The 21,598-nt window shown below is 42.4% G+C and overlaps 1 protein-coding gene across 2 annotated transcripts in view; it reads left to right on the top strand.

Annotated features, from left to right (window-relative positions):
- Nucleotides 1-227: 227 nt before the first annotated feature.
- The window catches only part of vib (phosphatidylinositol transfer protein vib), a 53,363-nt gene continuing 31,992 nt past the window's right edge, over nucleotides 228-21,598 (top strand). The window contains exons 1-2 of one of the 2 annotated variants that reach the window (XM_019052336.2): nucleotides 228-411; nucleotides 1,942-1,972. In XM_019052336.2, the coding sequence (XP_018907881.1) occupies nucleotides 395-411; nucleotides 1,942-1,972 (48 nt within the window). In that variant the 5' untranslated portion in view covers nucleotides 228-394. The remainder of the gene's footprint in view (nucleotides 412-1,941; nucleotides 1,973-21,598) is intronic. The other variant, XM_019052335.2, reaches the window with a different exon arrangement.

Here is a 21,598-nt window from a genome sequence, read left to right as displayed (position 1 = left end):
TGTGTGGGCGGGCAAAAGCATCCAAGACTTTACGGTTGAATAATTTTCAACTAAAATTAAAATTTTCAAATTAATTCGGAAAAATTTCGAAGAAAGGCAGAATATGACGTCACACGGGTGCGCGAAATTGTGAATACAAAGTTGCCCGCTTTGATACTTGGCCGCTGTGCTTTACCTGCGCTTGAGAGGCGAAGCAGCGCCATAGAGTACAGCCGTACAGCGCGCGTTCCAGTTTGGCCGAAGCTGATAAGTTGGAGTTTGCGTGTGGCGCCGCTCTGTCAGTGTAGTGGTGTGACTTGACACTCGATGACTGATATCGAGTTCTCTGAGTACTCGTCAGCGATTTGTGTGAATTTAGTGCTGATAGCGTAGTGGATTTTCTCAATTCGGAAACATGTTGATTAAAGAATAGTGAGTAACATCTATTACCATTCATTCATCACCCTTGTGTTATTTAGCTATGCTCCGCACCCGTTTCATCCACGAGAAATGTGTCCGCCTAGCCTTGGCCAAAACACTCATTTTCGACTTGTGTCAAGGCTTTTCAAACATCCTACTGTAACCCGGTTTCCTTTTTACCTTTCAAACTATTTTTCTTTCTTTCAAATTCCAGCTTGTGTCTCTCTTTATTGCATCCACACTTTCCTCTCGTTCCCGAAAGTTTCCACTGCAACTGGACCTCTCCACCCCTTCGTGACCATGAGTCTTGTGCAGGATAAATAAGCCTGAAGTATGACTCGCATCCTCTGAAATTGTTAGATTTTCCTTCGTATCACCATGCACAGAAAGTAACTGCGAAAGACACGGACAAATTCCTCGCATGAATTTTACTTTCGCAGGTGTTTACTTGTGTATGAGAAGTGATTCCTTATCAGTTGAGAGGTTAGGTTCTCAACCAATATGAGATAATGGACCTGCCCCAAGTACAAGTACTTCTCCAGCACAGCAAAAGTAGAACCTTTTCTGCCCTCGCACTCATGAGAATTTCTATTTTCGTTTCAATAAAGTTGGAAGTAGCACTTGCATTGATAGTCTGTCGGCTTTTACAGAGGTAACAATGTAGCCGATACCCTTAGCGCCATCATTATGAAGTGCTACAATTGGGCGCTGCGCAAGTGGTTTGTAAACAAAATGCCTTGTCCATCATTGATTTTTTTTTCATCCAATCAATTTTAATATTATTCCCAGCAGATTAAGGGACATTAAATTTTTTATAGATGATGTCAAAGAATAATCCCTAGATAATTTCTATTTACTTAAGTTGGGACTTCCCCTAATGTTTTTTTGTTTTACCAAGTTTCAAATAGCCTATTGGCTAATCCCACGCTTAATACCCTAGCTCCAGGTGACCATTACCTGAGACTATCAGACTCAGGTCGCTTGTCTGGGAATCAAACCTTGTACCTCCTGGTCATAAGGCCACCGTTACAATCACTACTCCACAGGCGGCCGGCATTTTAGCTCCACAACGGTAAACCTTTCCTTGCTGAAAGGATCTAAAATCTTGTAGTAGTATAATATCCCTACCCTGTAGATGACTGTTGCAATCAATTATTCTTTTCTAAATCATTGTAATCGGTAATTTTATCTTGTCCTATCCTATGGTAAAGCGACTATACATAAATGCACCTTCTGAGTTTAAATCAATCGATATTCCCTATTTTGATAGTGGCTCTTAGCCTCGTATATTCCGCGACAAGGAATTACTTTTCGGTCCACTCACTCGCGCTGATCAGGGTGTCCTGTAGAAGTAACAATTTTCATTAGAAGATCTTAGGACACTTACCTACTTGTCATATACACAAAATATTGTCAATTTCCTTGAAGGTTTTGAAATTACAGTCAGTTTGCCCCCAGGCAAACGTGTGGATGTTTTTTTGAGTTCCAACTTCCTTCTTTTCAGTGCACTAAAAATTAATATCAAATTATTACTTGTTTCAGCCGAGTCACGTTGCCGTTAACAGTTGAGGAGGTGAGTGAATTTTATTTCTCTGTTGGAATTTACTTTTTTCTTTTTCCGATAGGCGTATGCTCTTTGGTATATCCTTGAAAAGAAAGGGTGTCTCTGCAGGAGGCAAGACAGCGTTGACATGTTAAAGGTAATCTAATTTTTTTTTTTGGATGAGGGGAAAAATTCGCTACAGTGCCCCCATCATGAGGGTTGCCAAAACGCCCCCATGAAAGGGGCCCACCAAATACCGGGACGGCAACGGCCATCAGCTGGTGAAGAGCCGCCAAAGCGACCCTTAACCGACTCGACCGCTGCAAGATGGAAAAACCCGGTTATGTGGGGGTAGAGCACGCCGTTGTGTTCTGTACCCACTAAATGGAACACGGACATCCATGGGGCCCGAATAGTTGCACACAGGCGTTATAATGAAATACATTTAGTATCCGTACTTGACTGCACGTAGCATGCAAAGTTTCCGATTCTGTAATCTTATCCATTTCATCTTGGAATAGAAGGGAAGGGGAGGAGCAGGGGTGCCACTCAACTCGAGTAGCAAAATGGGCTGGAGCGAGTCGCAGCAAAACAATGCTTTATCATGTTTCAGATAATTTTTCAGGGGATGAAACACGACTGCACCCCTCCTAAAAGTTCTACCAAGATGAATTCATAGGGACCCTCAAAATGTTGATATTAACTCATTTTGTTCGAATTATGGAACTGTTCCCTCGAACAATCGATGTATAGTCCCCCTCCTAGTCTTCCTATAGTCAATCCATTTATCCTTCGACATTTCACATGATGACGGTACCTAAGTGGATAAATCGGTGAAGCCTTGATTCTTGTCGCATCTCCGTTCCGTGCTACTGCTATCTTATCAAAAACATCCATGGCTCTCCAAAAAATTAAGGTAGCTCCCAAGAATTAGGCTCGCTGAGTGACTAGGTGTGGCTAAATTTGACTGAATGACTAAATTTTGAAGAAGAATTCAGAACAAGCTTTAGGGAGGGAATGTGCCCCTCCCCTCCCTCCGGGTTCCACCCTAAAATAAGTAAACTGGGTTCCAGGGTGTCTACAAGTCGGGAAATAGTACTGATTTTTTAAGGACAGTCCGGAAGTACTGAAAAAAAGCGGAAATTCCGCCAAAAGGTCCGGAATTTTTTAAATTTTTTGTCATTTTTGTCGCAATTTTAAATTTTTGAAATTTTTCGAATTTCGTCAAATGGAGGTACTGAAAAAGTACGGAATTTTTCTGTCGGAGGAGGTACTGAATTTCTTGAGAATGTACTGAAAAAATACTGTAAGAGTACTTATTTTTGACCAGCCTGTTTTAGACACCCTGGGGTTCCTAAAATCTAACAATAAGAACTGTTAGTCAGGATGAAATTCATCCGCTGAGAAGGCACTTTCGTGACTGCGATGGAATTATCCCAACGAAGTAATTAGAGTTAATACTAACTAGTATATTATGTATGCAACTGTACGTGCCAGCGATATGGAAGATAGGAAATGACAACATGTAGGTCATTGCTTTTTTACATCAAGAATTCGGTGCTCTCACTCTAACTCGGAAATCGGAAAGAGGGAAAAGTAGGCCCAAGTAGATAAAGATCTGCAATGAATGTTAAGTGACCTTGAACAGACTATTGCTGAGCCTTCCTCTCTTTCTGCTCAGCGAATGTAATTATCACTCTCGCTTGCCTCTCAGGCAGTCCTACTTAGTTGCAAATATATGAAAGATTGTATGTGGTTACCAGATTCGCGATCATGATGTAATCCATGTGGCTTCTAATAGTACCAGATTTTCGTAAGTCTTAATCATGCATCTGATCACGTTTACCAGCCGCTTGATAAGTCCTGTCGGAAATCTAGTACCGGCTACCAGATTTCCTGGGAATCGTACATTATCAGAAATCTAATAATCACTGATATCAGTAAGTAGAAAAAAGAGTAGGTATCCACTCTTTTTTTTCAAAGTCTCTTTTTTTCGGCAACTCAGCCGCAGGTTATATTTATAATTTTCAGTTCTCAGTACCTAATAAATTTTCGAAGCTCACGTTTTCATATTTTTATATATAGCGCTACAAGAAAATCCCGAAAAAGACTGATGGGATAAGTTTTGGCCTCGAAGAGCCAGGGAGTTTTACCAATAGATCGAAATGTTTCCATCTTTTTCGAATTACCTTTTGAGTTTTCTGCCATGGTTTTCCCCAAAGAACCTACGTTAGCATACCTAAACTTTGCACGTAGGTCTTTTTTCCCCCCTTTGTCTTCCCTAAACTCTCAATCAATGTAGAAGTAGATACCATACCTCCCTTTTGTTTCATTTAATCCAGTTTAAGAATTGGAATTGAAAGCTGACAAGCACCATCAGGTGTTGCTAAAGTCGCACAACTATTTTCCTCATTTAATGGGTATCGAATGACCACAGAATTTCAATACTTCCTATCATGAAAGTAAGGCCAAAATGTAGAGAAAATATCTCAATTAGTGCATGAAAGAACGATATTTTCGATTATTTTACCAAGAGGAACAACAGGTTTTGAATTTTCACCCTTCATTTAACGGCGCGCCGTAATGGTAGTTTTTTCGACTTTCGAGATAGGAAACGTAGGAGAGGCATTGTTTTTCCCTCTTCAACTTTCCAAGTCTCCGCACAGTGGATCGAGTCAATCAGAGAGGTCGGACAACAAATTTTTTACTAAAACTGCAAATTTTGACGTTTAATTCGTCAAATTTTAAATTTTGAGGGGTGCTTTCAAAAGAAAAGTTCACGAAGAAATCAATGGAACCATTTTTAAAGTATCAAAGTTTTGATTCAACGGAAGCTTTTAAAGTTTCCAAAGTTTGTCCGACCTCTCCCATCGACTCGATCCACTGTGCGCCGCTAGAGGATAACCCGACGGCTCGCTCCGCCATTAAAAATTAACCAGGAATCGTTGTCCGAAAGGAAAATTTCCCTCCGACTCTCGTAAAAAAGCATGCTCCCGCGGTAATGATGACTGCCTCTGTTTCCCGAAACGCAAGCAGTATCGCGTAGCCTCATTTTCTTTTCGGGGATGAAATTTAAACGCGAGCTCAAGAACGACATTAATTGGACCGAGCTGAGCAGGAACGAAGCAGGTATACGATTACGTTTGTGAATAACGTCTGTTTGCCTCGGGGACTCGAAGGCAGCTACGTGGAATCGAGAAAAAGAGGTCTGAGGTTTAATCTTACGGCTCAACTGTAAGGACATAGCTCAGGGATTGTTTTCAAGTTGAAAATATTTTTTATTGATTTTGACTTTTTGACAGAAGAAAATTTACGAGCAGTCAGTCGAATTCAAAAGCTTCTCCCAACTCATTGTGACGGCTTTAACTGGACTGCGTTCAGGAGATAGTAACCGAGCCACGTCAGATTTTGCCTTTAACTAGGAAATTTAATGTTTTACATGTATATGGTTGTGCGGATTTCTTTGCAAATTTCCTGGAATTTTCTGCCTGGTAGGAAGCAATTCCTTAAAATTTTCAAAGAAATCCGCACAAACGTTCCCTTGTGAAAAATTAAATTACCTATAAAGTTGATAGTTGATACCTTATAGTTGAATTAGGCAATAGCTGATGTGGCTTGGTTCCTTTCTGCTAAACGCGGTGCAATTTTAACTAATTGTAAGAGCTGTATACACTATACAGCTTTGTCGTTGTTTTAAATGAAACCCGAAGTGTCCGTCGTCTCCGTCGCGTCGCGTTTCTCTCTCGAAATTTTACACAGGACTTGTATTCAAATGAAACATTGCAGACTCTACATAAGCTTGATTCGTATTCGAATGGGGAAAAAAGCGAAGAAGCGAAATTCGCAAGCTGAGGACGGAGCACTCGTTTCTCGTTTTCATTTGGCCATAAAAGTGGTTTATTTCCTGGTTACGCGAGAGTAGGTAAACAATTGAACATCGGGTGACGAAACCTCGGAGCATCATTGTCGGAGTCGATCGTGGAATTTGTCAACGCAGATCTTGTGTCGAAGTCGAGGTCAATAATTGTTGATTTCTATGGCAAAACGGCCCGAAAACGTAATAACGAAGCTGCCTCGAAAATCGGATGTGAGAGTGTGAGACCCGTTTTTAAGGTGACCGTACGATCAGACATTTCTCTTCTTTTTTTTCGGACCTATAGAGGGTTCGCTCATTTTCAAATGACGAGCCAATATTTTAAGTTTTGATGGCTTTCAAATCCTAGAAAGTAAAAAAATCTATTCCATTAGTCAAAATTGTTGTTTAGTTTCGCTTGTTTAGTTCCAAGTTTCGTTGTTTAGTTTCGCTTGTTTAGTTCCGAGTTTCGCTTTATTTTTTATAATTTTTTCCTGATGGAAAATTGTAGAAAAATAGATTTGAAAGTGGAAAATATTACCACCCTCTGACTTCATTAAGCGACATTGCCTTTTAAAAACATGTCCTATAGCAGATTTGGTCATTTAGCCATATCTCCTCCAATAATATTTCAAGTTCTACACCAAGGATAGTCTCGTACTCAGTTGAGTCAGTAAATTTCACTTAAACATGTTTATCAAATTCCAGACACCTGCATATTCTCTAATTCAACTCGTTCTCTGAAGTGCTATTCCACCCTAAACTGTAACTTTGAGAAATGGAGAATTTGCAGGTGTCTGAAATTTGATGAATTCCGTGTTTGAATGGACGCTACCAACTGAGCTGAACACGAGGATACCCATGGTTCATAAATTGAACGATTATTGGAGGAGATATGACAAAATTATCTATCCTGCTAAAATGTACGCGTTTTTATGGGAAATGCCGCCAGATGACGTCCTTAGGCGGCGCATTTTCTCTTTTTTAAATATATTTTTATACTATTTCCCACAGCCAAAAAAAAATTATAAAAAATACTGCAAAATTTGCTCTTTAGGCACTTTCAGACGAAACAATAAAAAAATTGCGTGCAAATTCTCCATTTTTGGGAAATTATAGTAATTCTGTATTTTCGTTCATATTTATACAACGCAACGGCGGGAAAGAAGGACATAACGACCGTTCCTTGAAGGCATATTTTTTTCGTAGGCCGTGGCCTCAGCGCCTATAGATGTGGGCCGGCACTGGCTTAATATCTGAGGGTAGATCCTCTTTCACCGCCCGCATCTATTTGTGAAAGGAATATTAAACGATGACACTAGAGGGATTGGAGCCTATGCCCACCGCCCACCCAACCCGTCCCCCGTCTCCCCAAGAAAGCCCCCCCCCCCCCCTCACCCAAGGGTTGCCTCGTAAATATAGCCAAGGCGCTTTCAATGCGTCATTTTGTAACCATGGGAAGAGGAAGGGAAACTGTTGAAAAAATTTGCATAGAAGTCTCGTTAATAACGAATAGAATGGCGTAGAAAGCTTCGCGAGATTCCTCTTCTTTCTTTCCTTTTTTCTGATCAAGTGATGTAGCGAGAATTTTGAAGCACTTTTTAGTGGACTCATTTCTCGTCGTTTATTAGACGAGGAAACGTATCTTCACTTCAAGGCTGCAAAATCTACTCACACAATTCATTTCCTTCACTTGAAAATGATATCGCAATTTCTGTTGACAATTCCCGTGACATTCGATTAATATCCATGTAACACGTCAGGCATTTTTCAATTAAAAACGTCCAATAGTTTTCGAGACCGTCCGCGTTCCGGGCTCAAAGGCCGAAAGTTGCGGGCGTAGCACCCGGAGGAATGGAAACTACGGCTCCAGCACCCGGATATTTCGGTCTCTGAGCCCGAAACGGACAGTATGTTTATCTAGCCCGTAACTTTTTCAAGTGTAGTGAAATAATAGGAAAATTTGGAGGTCACTGAAAGATTTTGACGTGGAGAAGGACATCGACAACTATACGCTGCCAGAAACGTTTTAAACTTGCTCTTTCCGTGTGACATAACGACGAAAAAAATGCCGCACAGAAAGCTGATTGTCACGCTTTATCGTGCCGGATGGAAAAGTAACAAAAAACATAACTCGCGGCGGAAGAGCCCAATTGACTTATCTCGAATAGAAATGAAGGAAGGTGACTGAGAAGGCGCGCCTCTGATTCGTCTGATGTAAGGGCGTATCTTAATTTCTACGTGAGCCCTGTTCTTCATACAACCCTACGCTTTTCAGGGCTCACGTGAAAATAGGGATACGCCCTTACGTCTGGGGAGCGACGAATCGTGTCTGTTAGAAATGCCGTTCGTAGTATATACATATTTCTAGCGTGGGGGGCTCAAATTATTCTCCTGTTTTTCTTTATCATATTCTTTTAAAGTATTTTTTCGAACTACCTCTGTGTTTGTTCTTGTTCTTCCGTGCGTTCGATGTCCGTCCGTCGGTGACTGATAACGGTCATGATCGCAGAACATGTTTAATCACGGACCGTAATGACTATCTTTAATGAGTTTCAGGCATTTTTTATAGTAGCGACTACGGGAACAGTCGCGGTGTGAATTTTTGAACTTGGTTTTCCGGAATTCGGAGCCGCGGAGCCCCCTGGCCAGTGTCGTGGCGTGCTTTGCGATATTTCGATTGATCGGTCATTCAAACCTATGAAAAAGGATCGATAAACAGGGTGTTCGCAGCGAATACCTTGATAATCGATTCTTTACCATAGCTTCAAATATAGAAATATCGATAATCGATCATTCACGCCACGCCACTGCCCCTGGCTAGGTGCGAAGGCGAGCGAAGCGAACTGAATAGTCAGACGTATAGGTACCCACACCAGGGTGTCCAGAAGTCCGGAATTTTTGGAAAGTCCGGAAACAGTACTGGTTTTTTAAGGGGGGTCCGGAAGTATTGAAAAAGTGCGGAAATTCCGCAAGAGGTCCGGTACTCTTTCACTTTTTTGTCATTTTTGTCTCTATTCAAGCGAGGAATTCAATTTTTGGAAACTTTTCGGATTTCGTCAAATGGAGGTACTGAAAAAGTACTGAATTTTTCTGTTGAGGACGTACTGAATTTCTTGGGAATGTACCGAAAAACCGCACCGTAAAAGTACTGATTTTTGTCCAGCCTGTTCTAGCAGACACCCTGTACACTGCTGTTAGATTTTTCGGTCGAATTCTCAAAATCTGATTCTTGAACCTCAGGTTGGAAAGAAATTGCCTCCCTGGGGACTTTTGCCTCTGCGCACTAAGACCCCCTTTTCCGTTGACGAACACAATTAGTATTATGATGCAACTCCGCTTAATAGGAAAATAGCACATGCTAATTTCTTCTGTAATAGCGGGCCTACATTGACGCTCTGGCTCTGGAACAAGTTTCGAGAGATACGACAAAAGTACGCACACTGAGACATTAGAGGCGGTAAAATTATCGATTTAATGGTGACCCGGCTGTGCTCGTACTCACAGCCGCCGTCGAGCGTCTAATAGCACTTCTATTACAGAATCATAGCCACATTCTAGCTTTTTCATCCGACTTTATCGCCTACTTTCTTCTTCGAGTCTTATTTTTGGAAAACATAAGGGCATTATCATGGCTCGACGGAGGGGGGAGGGGATGAAAAAAATCCTCTAGAAGTACTCGAAACACTTAGTTAACTCGAGCATTATATGCGGCACATATACTTCGCTAAGAAAATCCATTCCAGCTGTCAGTTCCAAAGATACCGACATTGCGATTAGTGGCATCGCCAGGCATTTTGCAAGGGTACACTGGAAAAAAAAAAAAAAAAAAAAAAAACATTGGATCTAGAGTCCAGACTCTTAAAAACATCGACAAGAAAAAATACTCTTGATTCAATCAGATTTAAGCTTAAATCAAGAATCAAGCCTCTTAATTTGAGCGGATTACCTTTTAATTTAAGCTTAAATCTGATTGAATCAAGAGTCCTTTTTCTTGTCAATGTTTTCAAGAGTGCTGGACTCTAGATCCAATATGTTTTGTTCCGGTGCTCCTAAAAACATCGACAAGAAAAAACACTCTCGATTCAATCGGATTTTCGCCCAGATCCAGGATCAAGCCTCTTAATTTAAGCGGATTTCCTTTTGATTCAAGCAAAAATCCGATCGAATCAAGTGTACTTTTTCTTGTCATAGTTTTCAAGAGCCTGGACTCTACATCCAAGCCTCTTTTTTTCCAGTGTATATAGCCCGTAAGTAAGTTTTTTTCCATTTCGAAACTTTATCTGTCAACTGATTGACTGATTGACTGATTGACTGACTGATTTGACTTTTTTTTTTTTTTTTGCTGATGCTATGCCTGATGGTGTTTCCAGCAGTCACTCAACAATGATTTAATGATTTAATTAAATTTTTTCGTACCCCCCTTTTCTTACCTGTTTATTTTTTTTTTATCTCTTTTGATGTAAATCTTTTAATTCTATTGTAACGTTGTTGAATGACAAATAAACAAAACAAAAACAAAAAAAAAAAAAAAAAAAAAAAAAAAAAAAAAAAGTTTTTTTTCAATGGAATTTCATCAAATTTTAGGAATGGTGTCACGATTTCCAGTGGGATTTTGTAACTAGGAAACCCATGCACGACGAAATATTTAGATTGGGGAGGGGTTGTAACGGCGAGGGCGGTGGCACGCGTAGGCAGAATTGGGCTATAGGTGCGAGCACGCTGATAATGAGACAAGACGCCCGCTTTTTTTAACGCCCTTGTTTTCACGAGGGTTTTATCAGGCGAGGGCAGCGCTATAAATGAATATCATTAGGCAACAGGATGGTGCTTTGTTGTGCGTCGTGACGTAAATGCCTTCTTCTTCTTTTCCCAGCCGAAATTATCCTTAGAGTTCGTTCAGCGTGTAGAACACACACTCGGCTACTCTAGAGTCCCTTTATACCGAGAGTCAAGACAATATGAATCCATTTCTGATTGGTTCCCGTATTTTAGGCCTCCACAGTGTCACAAACGGGAATAAAGATTACATTTTCACCAATTGCAAAGATTATAATCTAGAATGGACCAGGGAATTACGGGTTCGGCAAGGAACAAACGGAATGAGAGGAGGAACGGAGAAAGGCATTTGAGAATGGGCCGATCAAAGATTACGAAAAACGTTCAATTTCTGTAATCTTTATTCCCGTTTGTGACATCCATGAGCCGCATTGTCTTGACTCTCAGTATAAAGAGACTCTAGGCTACTCGAGTAGTCCTCTATTCAGACTGCGCTTAGCCGAAAAGAACCAAGCCACATCAGCTATTGCCAAATTCAATTAGCCATTTCATTGTTTTTCATGAAACCGGTCGTGCGGATTTTTTAGGAAATTTCAGCCACTTTTCTGCATAGTACGAAGAAAATTCATCAAAATTTTCAACGGAATCTACACGAACGTTCTCTCGTAAAAAATTAAATTACCCAGTTATATTTGACAATAGCTGATGCGGCTCGGTTCCTTTCTGGTAAACGCAGTCCATTTCAAGCACCGTGTTTTTTCTCGTTGAAAACGGAGAGTGAAGAATCTCCGCATAGGAGCTCCTCGAGTCATTGCACCTCGAAGTTCGAGCGCGGAGTACTCGATCTGATCGTGGATTACCTCGATTCTAGAGTCGCTGTCCATCGGAATGAGAAGCGCGATAGACCAAATAAAATAACTTGCTGCCTCAGCATCCAAGGCCGGATTAAGTGGGTGGCCACATGGGCCGCGGCCCATGGCGGCAAAATGTAGGGGGCGGCAAATATTGCAATATTTTTGAATTTAGGTATCAAAAAAAAGAGAGAAAAAATCGGATTCAGAAAATAAATTACAAACGAGAAAAGACTACAAAATCTCTCATTTTCTCAGAGTAAAAGTATAGTAATTTCTAATTTTGTCGTCTCTCGGTGATACAAGAGACAACACCTTCAATTAGTCGAGTTAAGAGAGAAACCAAACACGCAATTTGACCTGGGACGGAGCGGCGCGGCGGTCAGCATGAAACGCATAGCGCCTACAAGACTGCATGGATACTTCACGCATTGCGTCAAACACACTGCGGCCAGCAGCAGTCGGCTGCTGGAAACGCATAGCGCCTACAAGACTGCATGAATACTTCACGCATTGCGTCAAACACACTGCGGCCAGCAGCAGTCGGCTGCTGGAAACGCATAGCGCCTACAAGACTGCATGAATACTTAACGCATTGCGTCAAACACACTGCGGTCAGCAGCAGTCGGCTGCTGGAAACGCATAGCGCCTACAAGACTGCATGAATACTTCACGCATTGCGCCGACACAGTGCGGTCGGCGCGGCGGTGGAAGTTGAAATTTTTAACCACATTTATGTTAGTTCTTTCATAATTTTTTCTTTCGTTTTTTATAAATGGAAGGCCTTGTCCAAACAGGGATGAGTTCACGGAACTAAACTTTTGTTAGTGTTGACAGGGCTTTCACAAAAAATTTACCCAACACGAGTAAACGCGTCTCATACACCCCTCCCCCACCAGCACGTTCACTTGATGGCATTTATAGATCGTAATCGACAGATCACACGGGTGAGATTATATTGATATCGATCCAATATGGATGATATTGATGACATGATATTGGTTCAATATGTAACCAAAGCCTCAAAAGTCAATTTAGAAATCTGAGGTAACGGGTCATATGTGACTGACTAAATTTTTACTCTCTGGCAATGAAAAGTGAAATTGTTAGGAATTTTCTCATTTTCAGCTTTTCCAAATTAAATCCTAAAATTTTTGTTTGAGGTTATGTTCTATTGTTTTGAACCAAACTATACATCGAACCACTGTCGAATACGATCTATTGATGTTTCAAAACAAATGAGAAGGGGGCGGAAAAATACGGGCGGCCCATGGGCGGCGAGTAGGTAAATCCGGCCCTGTCAGCATTCAGCGGAATTTATAGACATAGGGATACACAAAAAATACGCCAGGAAAATGGAAGGACCCTATTGGTGGAAGCCGGTGGTTGTTATGGAAAAAAAGATTATGAACAGCCTAATTAACGGCAACCTACGGGAGACCGTATTCAGGGTGTCTAGCATCAGAATTTTCCCGATTTTCCCGATTCTGTCAGGATTTGAGGTCAATCAGGATGTAATCCCGATTTCGGAGGACTTGAGGAAGAATTGGTCGTAGAATCAGGATCTGAGGAATGTCGGCTGTCCGATCAAATTTGTTTATGCTTTCGCATACGCTTATGCAGAAATTGTAATTTTTCTCCGCAAATAATCAGGATCGGAAAACATTATGAAATTAGGATTTAGCAGCCAAAAATCAGGAAAAATCAGGATTTTATCAGGATTTCCCAAAATGATAAAAAAGTAGACACCCGCCTGCTATTGTTCCTCCATTATTTTTCCGCTTACAATAACCAACCGACCTTTTCAACCGATAAGATGACTCCATTTTCCCTAAGTCTTCTTTGCCTATAGCTTTGTCTACCAACTTCAATAATCATCTGGCAAGAATGTAGGATTTCACAGGTGTGTCCGGCGAACGCTGTATCATTTTGCCGTGCTAAGGAGAAACGCCGTATGAACATACGAGAGTTGCCAAATTTCTGCTCAGAAAATAGTTATTTTTGAAGAAAGTTACGAATATTTTGCCTTGAAATTTTCAGGAACTTTAAGTGAAGTTACGAACAAAATTATCTAAAAAATTGGAGGAAAAATAATCACAAATTTTCCAGAAAATTCGTGATTTTCCAAAGGAAATTTGGCAACGCCTAAAGGTTCATCTGGCGTTTTTCCTTAGCGCGGCAGCATTGCTACAGCCTGAATACCGCCACGAGTTAAGATGGTGTTCCCGCATGGTTGTATGTACATTGTACCAGCCAACAAGAAGAAGAAGGCAATACAAGGGTCAAGTGGTATACCTCTGAAAGAGAAACTTCCATCCGTCGCTAAGAGGCTAACTGAGGATTCGTATTTATCTGTAGATTTTTCTCGGTGTGGTGTGGATGTTTCCACAGGGTCAGATTTTATTGTGATTGAAAAAAGGGAAAAGGGGAGGAAAATGGAAAATCTATTCCAGCTCGAGACGCGACGGGGGAGGGCGGCGAGTCATTAGCATCGTTTTCGGGGGGTGCCCTTTTACCGGCGGAGTTGTCAGATCTCCAAAACCCCCCGATTGGACACAGAGATAGGTGGGTTACCGCGCGGATATCTGGTGACGGGGTCAAGACCCCCGCTAAGCGTGCCGGATGGCGGTCGCAGACACTGCCGTCGTGAGGAAAAACGTCTTATGAGCATCCGAAATGAGTCAAAATCTCCCCGATGAAATGTTTAGTTTAAGGGAAGCGTTCCAATGCATCTGACTGAGCAGAACACTCCCTCGATCTTGCCTGGCACGTATTACAGATCATTTAGTGCCTCCAATGTTAATTTTTTGGCCTTGATTTCTCCGCAGAATAGAGTAAACTCAGCACTTTTCTCTGTCATCATGTATACAGGAAAGTTATTGATTTTTCTCCTTGAAATTTTCGCGTACTGTAGATTTATTTTCGTTCGACCTGATACGGTTTGCCCCACTTGAGGCTTGTCATAATTGAATGGAATTAAGAAATCCAATAGAGTCTTAGGCAACTGCACGGGGATTTTCGGAAGGACACATTATGTGTAATAGTTTTGGAATCCTAAATTATGGAAGATGACGTGGAAGAAGAAGTTTATAAAGAAAGGACGGAAAAAAAGGAAAAGAGGTAGGATAAGAAGAAAAGGGAAAGGAAGAAGATGATGAAGTGGGAGATAAAACGAATAAAAAAATTCCTCACATTTTTCCTCATATTCTTGTTTTTTCTCTTCTTCTTTTCCTTTCATTCTCCTTGTCTTCTCAATCTTCTTCGTTCTTTGCGTCTTCCTCTTCTGCTCCCTATTATTCTCCCGATTCCGGCTTCATCTGACATAGGTGTATTAAGAATCCCAAATCCAACTTCACGTCCGTTGGACCCAGTGCTCCCATTTCCTGGAACAAGTTCCAAAGTCCGGAAATGGACCACTAAACAAGGTACGAATTTCAGCATTCTGATACATGTTTCGTAACTAAAATTTCACGTAGAACACGATGCGCACATAGAAAATTATCGAAATTAACTCCTTACTAAGATATTTGATGATTCTTGATGCGTGAATTCAAACCACCCGCTCATTAAAACTCAATGCTCTACGTGATTCACATCGCGTGCTAAACGTTATCATGACAGTCTCTGCGATGTAAAAATCTGGCAACCTCAATCTTGACGCTTTGGCTCAGCTGTAGCAAATAGCTTATAGTTTGAACAACACATGGTGGAAAATGAACATTGCTCGATTGAGAGACTTGCTGAAACCGTTGTAGTGCGCGATTTGACTCGCGTAGAGCTTTGAGTTTCTTGTGAGCGGGCAGTTCAAATTCCTTGTAGCCAATGTGAAATGAAAACGTTAATATCTTTGGTAGGAGTTGATTTCAGTAATTTTCGTTGTGAGAATCGTGTTTTACGTGAAATTCTGGTTAAGAAACATGTATCAGATTGCTTAAATTCGTACCTTGTCTAGTGGTCCATTTTGAGATTTTCCTGAATATTTCCCGAAACTTTTGAAGTTCCAAAATCTCTCCGGATCTTTTGCATCTTTCGGAACTTTCTCGGAACATTGAAAAAACTAAAAAGAATCCCCGAACAGTCGACGGTCATAGAGTGGGAGAAATTGGAACACAAAAGTTCCTAATCCCGGAAATTTTGACGGACATGGAATAGGAACACTGGTTAGACGAAGATTGATGTACAAACAAACTTCTCCGAATGATCGAGAGAAAAGTATTGAGAAGTTTCCCTGAACCTTGGTGTTTTTGAGCAAAGAAAATTCGGCAGCGTCCGGAGGCTAAGACGGCGTTTTCCCCGAGAATAAAAGCGCCGCGCGCTGGGATGCGGAGACCCTGGAAAAGCGGAGTTTTTCCGGCCGCCCGGCAGTCTGGGGCGATGCTCTTAATTAGCGCGGGAAATCTGGCCGAGAGGAAAGGTCATTAATTCAGTTGCTTTGTGCTCCTTTTCCGAAGGGCGAGCGCCCTCGCGCCCCCGACGGCGGCGGTGCTCTGCGAGGCCCCGTTTTTTGCAACGCCCGCGGCCCGCTTTTATTCCCCCGTCGCGCGCTCTAATGTCTTCGGATCGGGCACTCGAGGGCCTTTTCGCCAATTATCGCAAATTAGCCGATGCAGATGTCTCGGCATTAACACTAACACCATCACCACCCTTCCGCTCCTCGGATCATGTGCCTTCCACTGAGGAGCCAATGGTACTCGTGGCGTTTTACCTCTGCAATGCGCACCAAACAACTCCTCCTTCAACTGACTAATCGGAAGTAATGCCAGAAATACTGCCGTGATAAGGAAGAACGCCGTTTGAACATTCGAGAGTTGCCAAATTTCCTTTGATAAAACGTGTATTTTTGACGACGTTCCTGCATATTTCTCTATGCAATTTTCAGATATTTTAGATTAAATTGCGTACAAAATTGCCTGAAAACTCTAGAAAAAAATATTCACAATTTTCCCAGTAAATTTGGTTTTTATCGAAGGAAACTTGGCAACGTCTGAGGGCTTTATACGGCGTTCTTATTTAGCACGGCAGAATAAGGGGCTCTTACCCCGTCCGCTACGCGGTCCAACTTTCGCATGGCTCCTTGCGCATCGAAAGAGCCGCTTCGTGGGGCAACCTGTGTCATACCTTGAAGTTTTGAGAGTAACCATTCATCTGTTTCGCCGATCGTCCAAAAATCATGAACGTGTGACGGACACAGGGAACCAGGAGTTTCTCGCACGGGGGCGACAGAAGAGCTCCGAATCCTAGTTTGGGGAGCCGAGGAAGACAACCCAACCAGGGGGTCTGGAGCGAATCTAGCAACTCCCGGATGGGGTCCGAAGGGGCCTACCCCGGAAAATAATTGTCGGATCGTATATGACGTCAGAATAATCCCTGAAAAATTGATTTAAGGCCACTAGGTATCAACGATGACGAAGATGAAAATACACTCATTTCACAAAATCTCATTTTCTGAGGGGGGCACATTTCCAGGGATAAGCCTCATCTCCTCTAGTTTTGTTCGTCGTTTTATGAAGAGCGCCGCTTCTAATTTTTTCCACAATTTTCTTTCGAGGTCATCTTTTCTCACTTTGTCCACGAATGAGCTTCCAGCGTGGAAACTTGATCTGCAGTAAGTCCAAGAGAGCGATTGAGCGTGTCGCTTGGTTTTACCGCTAGTCTTGGAAACGAGAGTGAAAAGCGATTAGTCCCGACCGGATCCGTGAAGCCCCCAAGTTCAGCCAACTCCGCACAGCGTTGCCACACCTCTAGATCAATCTGATAATTCAAGGGGACCCTAACGAAGATGAAAAATAAGGAGGGAATCGAAACGCGAGCGACACCCGCATCCGCGACCCTTGAACCTCGCCGACGAGATCCGCCTCCCAGTCCCAGCCTCTGACATAATCCGAGCGTGCGCCTTAATTAGTGCACTGTCACATTGTGCGGGGCTGCCATAGAGAAAAAAAATGAGGTGTTTGCATCTTGAGGTTTGTTTACCCTGTGACGTAGGTCGTCACAACCTGGCCAGCGAAATCCAGAATTCGAAACATGAAAAACGGACCATAATGTCCGATTTTTTTACTTAAATCAACTCATTATATAATTTCAAGCACTTTTTATAAAATGACTTTTTTCCTTAAATTACACCATTTCCAAGGAAATCGACAGGATAAACGTCGCTGTACCGACCTACGTCATCAAATCATCAAAAAAATTCCAAGATGCCCGAAATGCAAACACCTCCTTTTTTTTCTCTATGCGGGATTGCCTCTTTTCATGAAAAGCTCCTAGAAAAGTATTTGGTCAAACGGGACAGCCCTCAGGATTTTTTCCACGGCAGCTGTATATTTTTACGGACGAAAATTTTCGGGAAAACCCAGAAAAATTCGAAAAATAATTTTTAAGGGGAGGGGAAGCTAATCAAAATCCATCCGGATCAAAAATCGACAGTCAAGTTGACGCAGCAAGGCGATGTCTGAAGCAAAATCCAGCCAATCAGCAAACACCGTTTTCCTCACACTACCGTGCAACGCAAAAACGCCGTAAACGCCATTTACAAATGGACGTATTTCTATCAGACGGACCTAAGCGCCATAGGGGGAGGAAAGGAGAGGGGGGCTTGGATTGGCTGGTGTTGCGGAACGCGATGCTCGCTCCTCCTATACTCGCAATGCTTTTCCGTGGCGCTTAGGTCCGTTTGACACATCGCGCTATCCGGGATTCTAAAATATTCAAAAGGAACTCAATTTGGCGCTTGGTTCCGTTTGATAGAAATACGTCCATTTTTTGGAAACAAAGTATCGTAGCAGAAAAATGCGTGTACATTGGGGCAATGTTTTAACAGAATTCTCTCGCAAATACTATCAAGAACTTTACCTGAAAATTTGAGGTGCATAGGTAAAACAACATTTTTTTTATGAAGTATTGAGCTCCTAAAAACGAGGGAAAATCTTGATGGATTTACGGCGTTCTTGCTTAGTCCGGCAGCATAGTGGTCACGTTGCCGAGCCCGCCAAAAATATCAATCCAAACGGGTTCCAGTCTTGGTATTTTAAACGCAGGATTTTTTTTGCCAGTTTACGATAAGAAAAAAAAATAGAAACAATTCCTAGAAGTCTACTTCACTGAGCATTTTCAGAAAATGAATTGAAATAATGAGTGCCACTCACAAATTGTCTCGCACAAGTCGAGTTTTCCAAGTACAGGTGACTCTGCCCCCTTTGAGACAACGTCACCCTAGTTTACTAACCAGGGTGTCTAGCATCAGGATTTTCCCGATTCTCCCGATTCTATCAGGATTTTCCCGATTCTATCAGGGTTTTCCCGATTCTCTCGATTCTATCTGGATTTAATCCCGATTTCATCAGGATTTGAGGAAAAAGTGGTCGTAAAATCAGGATTTGAGAAAAGTCGGCCGTCCGCTTATTTTCCGTTAATTATCCGCTATCATTTCGTTAATTTTACTCCGCAAAAAGTCAGGATTTGGAAAAAAATTGAAATCAGGATCTAGCGGTCAAAAATTAGGAAAAATCAGGTTTTCCCAAAATGACAAAAAAAAAACTAGACACTCTGGAGAGTATTACATCTTATTATTGGCATCGGGCAATGCTGCACTGCACGTTGATTATGCAGGTGCGATAATTACAAGGGGTTGTGGGCGGATCTCGTGAGGATCAAGTTTCTTGGCGAATCCAGCGTTACCAACTATCGCGGGGGTTCTTGCAGGGGAAACGGTCTACCCTCGGTCCGGACGTCCCACGTCGTGGTCGCTTTTGGCAACGTCACGAAGCTCATCGGAAGTTGCGGTTTGCGTTCCCTTGGACATCAATCCGAGTTTGTCGCCTCGTCCATCGGCGAAACCCGGTTTCAGTCCCAAGTCGTTCTCCCTCTATTCACCGGAAAATGCCGGGATATCGGGTGGAGAATTTTCGGAGAATGTCGAGTTGGGTGCCCTGGTGCAAAACGCTGACATCCTTCGCATTGACTTAAATGGAGGATTTGGCTTGGAGAAATGTTTCTCCATCTGCGAGTGCTAAGTAAGCTGAGTTAGATGGGTTTTTTCTTTTTGTTTGTTTTTTTTTTTTTAAAAAAAAGAAGAAAATAATCTGGCTTGAAAAACTGTAGAAAAACAGATTTAAAAGTGGGAAAATGTGCCAGCCCAATTGCCGCAAATGCTCAAATCTAATTTGATCATCAGTCATCATGAAGCAAATCTGAGCGTCGACTTCCAAGAGTAAATTTTACACTGTATGGGAGAAAGCAGTGCGGTGTCTCTAACGTATATCGCCTCTATTAGTACATCATCTAGAGTACCTGAAAAATGTGTTGGATTTCCTCAAATGAACCGTTTGGAAATCCTTGATGTAGTCCAATTAAAGCTCCTTGAAATTCCTCGATTTTGTGTTTCCTTGTACACTTGCTTTAGGATCTGAATCCTGGCGATGCGACCAGCAGAAGCGGATCCAGCAATTTGGCAACACCGGGTTTCCTCCATTTAATCCTATGTTAAATAATCGATTCTCGTCGGAGCACCTGACCTCTCCAAGAATCGATACATTTCCACAGGTTTAAACGGAGTAAAACAATGTTGCCAATTCGCTGGATCCGCCAATGGTCTTCAGCGGGTCGATTATCGGATCGATATCGAACGATCTTTGATCGGAAAAATCATTGCCGTGATAGGGAATGTATCGAATCGAGGTCATTCGATAACGAGTCGACCTGCATCCCCGCATCGTGCATGCAGGAGGGATGTAAGCAAGATCGACGAACAGAATTCGGAGCGGGGCAAAAATTGCCGGCGCGTCCGTGGAAAATTGCGAAAATTCAATCAATCCCGCTGCGGGGGGGATGGGGGTAACGTAACGTAAGGGGTCGGTTGTCGGGGGCGGCGGGAGCCCGAATTGAGGTCACGAGGTCTACCGGAACGCGAACATCCCCCCCTCATCGCCCCCTTCCTCCCCGATGTCGCGGCACGCGCCCCCTGCCCTGCCGTCCAACCCCCTTCGTCCCCTCGTCCGTTCGTCCCTGTTTCTTCAAATCAAGCGAAAGTTGTATGTATTAATGCATAATTAGGTCCGTTGTTTCGCGCCTTTGCCTCCTCCTCCCTTTCTCCACCCCTCGCGATGGGCATAGCGGCTCAGTATGGAGCACAAGTTGGCAGCGCTGGGTTCCGTCCATTAAATCTATGTAAAATAATCAGGGTGTCTACGGGGCTTGTCGAGTCAGTATAAGAAATCCGTAATTTTAACGACCGGGTTGTAAATTATGTAGTTTTTATGGTTGGTATGTAAGAGTCCGCAAATGAGTCTTTTGCACGCTAGAGATACCGCCAAGTGAATGGACTCGTGAGTGAAATTGGACAAAACCACGATTGGCGCATCGACAAAAGTATGAAATCCACTCCTTAGCGCCCAATCTGTAGAGTGCGTGCCCTTTTTCAAATGTCCCGCGTCCGCGGGCAGTTTTTCTAACGAGGCCTGCCACTAGGTTTGCTCAAAAAGAGAGGTAAGAAAACCGAATGTAAGTAAATAGTCTCACAAAGTGTCACAAACTTTCTTAACGTATGGTTTCAATTTGTTTTTACCAAAAAAAAAAGCATTGAAGAGGAAACAAGCTGTTGGAAAAGATTGAAACCACGCGCAAGAAAAATTTTGCGAGATTTTGTTGGTTTATTTAGGTTAGGTAGTCTACTTAGGAAAAAATCACCGGCCACTGAAAAATCTGAAATGCGGACGCGGAAATTTTAAAACAGTGCATTACTAACTACACAAATTGCGACCTAAAGAGTGGATTTCCGGCTGTTGTGATGCGCCCATCGTGATTTTCTTGCGATTTTACCCAAACAAACTTAATTTTCTTGACTGTATCTCTTGCATGCGACTAATCCATCGTCGAGCTATGATGAGTCATGCGGATCCATAAGAATGCCTCTAACGGGGCTCAAGAGCACCTGCACCAGATCGAAAATCAGTAATGTTTTCAAGTCACTCTGCCCTGAAATCTGCACCGAGGGCCGTGCTGTATCTCCTGAGAGTCATGAATGTAGGAATATCGACCGCAGTAAAGCTTTCCGTAAGCTTTCAATAGAAGCGTAAAAAGTTGCCCAAAAGTTTGAAGTTTTAATTTAAATTCCTATAGACACGTGGAACAATGTATGCATGTTTCGATACACCGCCTCAATGAGGGTCGATTATT

Source organism: Bemisia tabaci, chromosome 4, assembly GCF_918797505.1.
Source record: "Bemisia tabaci chromosome 4, PGI_BMITA_v3".
Classification (NCBI taxonomy): domain Eukaryota; kingdom Metazoa; phylum Arthropoda; class Insecta; order Hemiptera; family Aleyrodidae; genus Bemisia; species Bemisia tabaci.
Note: the sequence above shows the minus strand (reverse complement) of the source record. Positions and strands in the feature narration are given on the sequence as shown.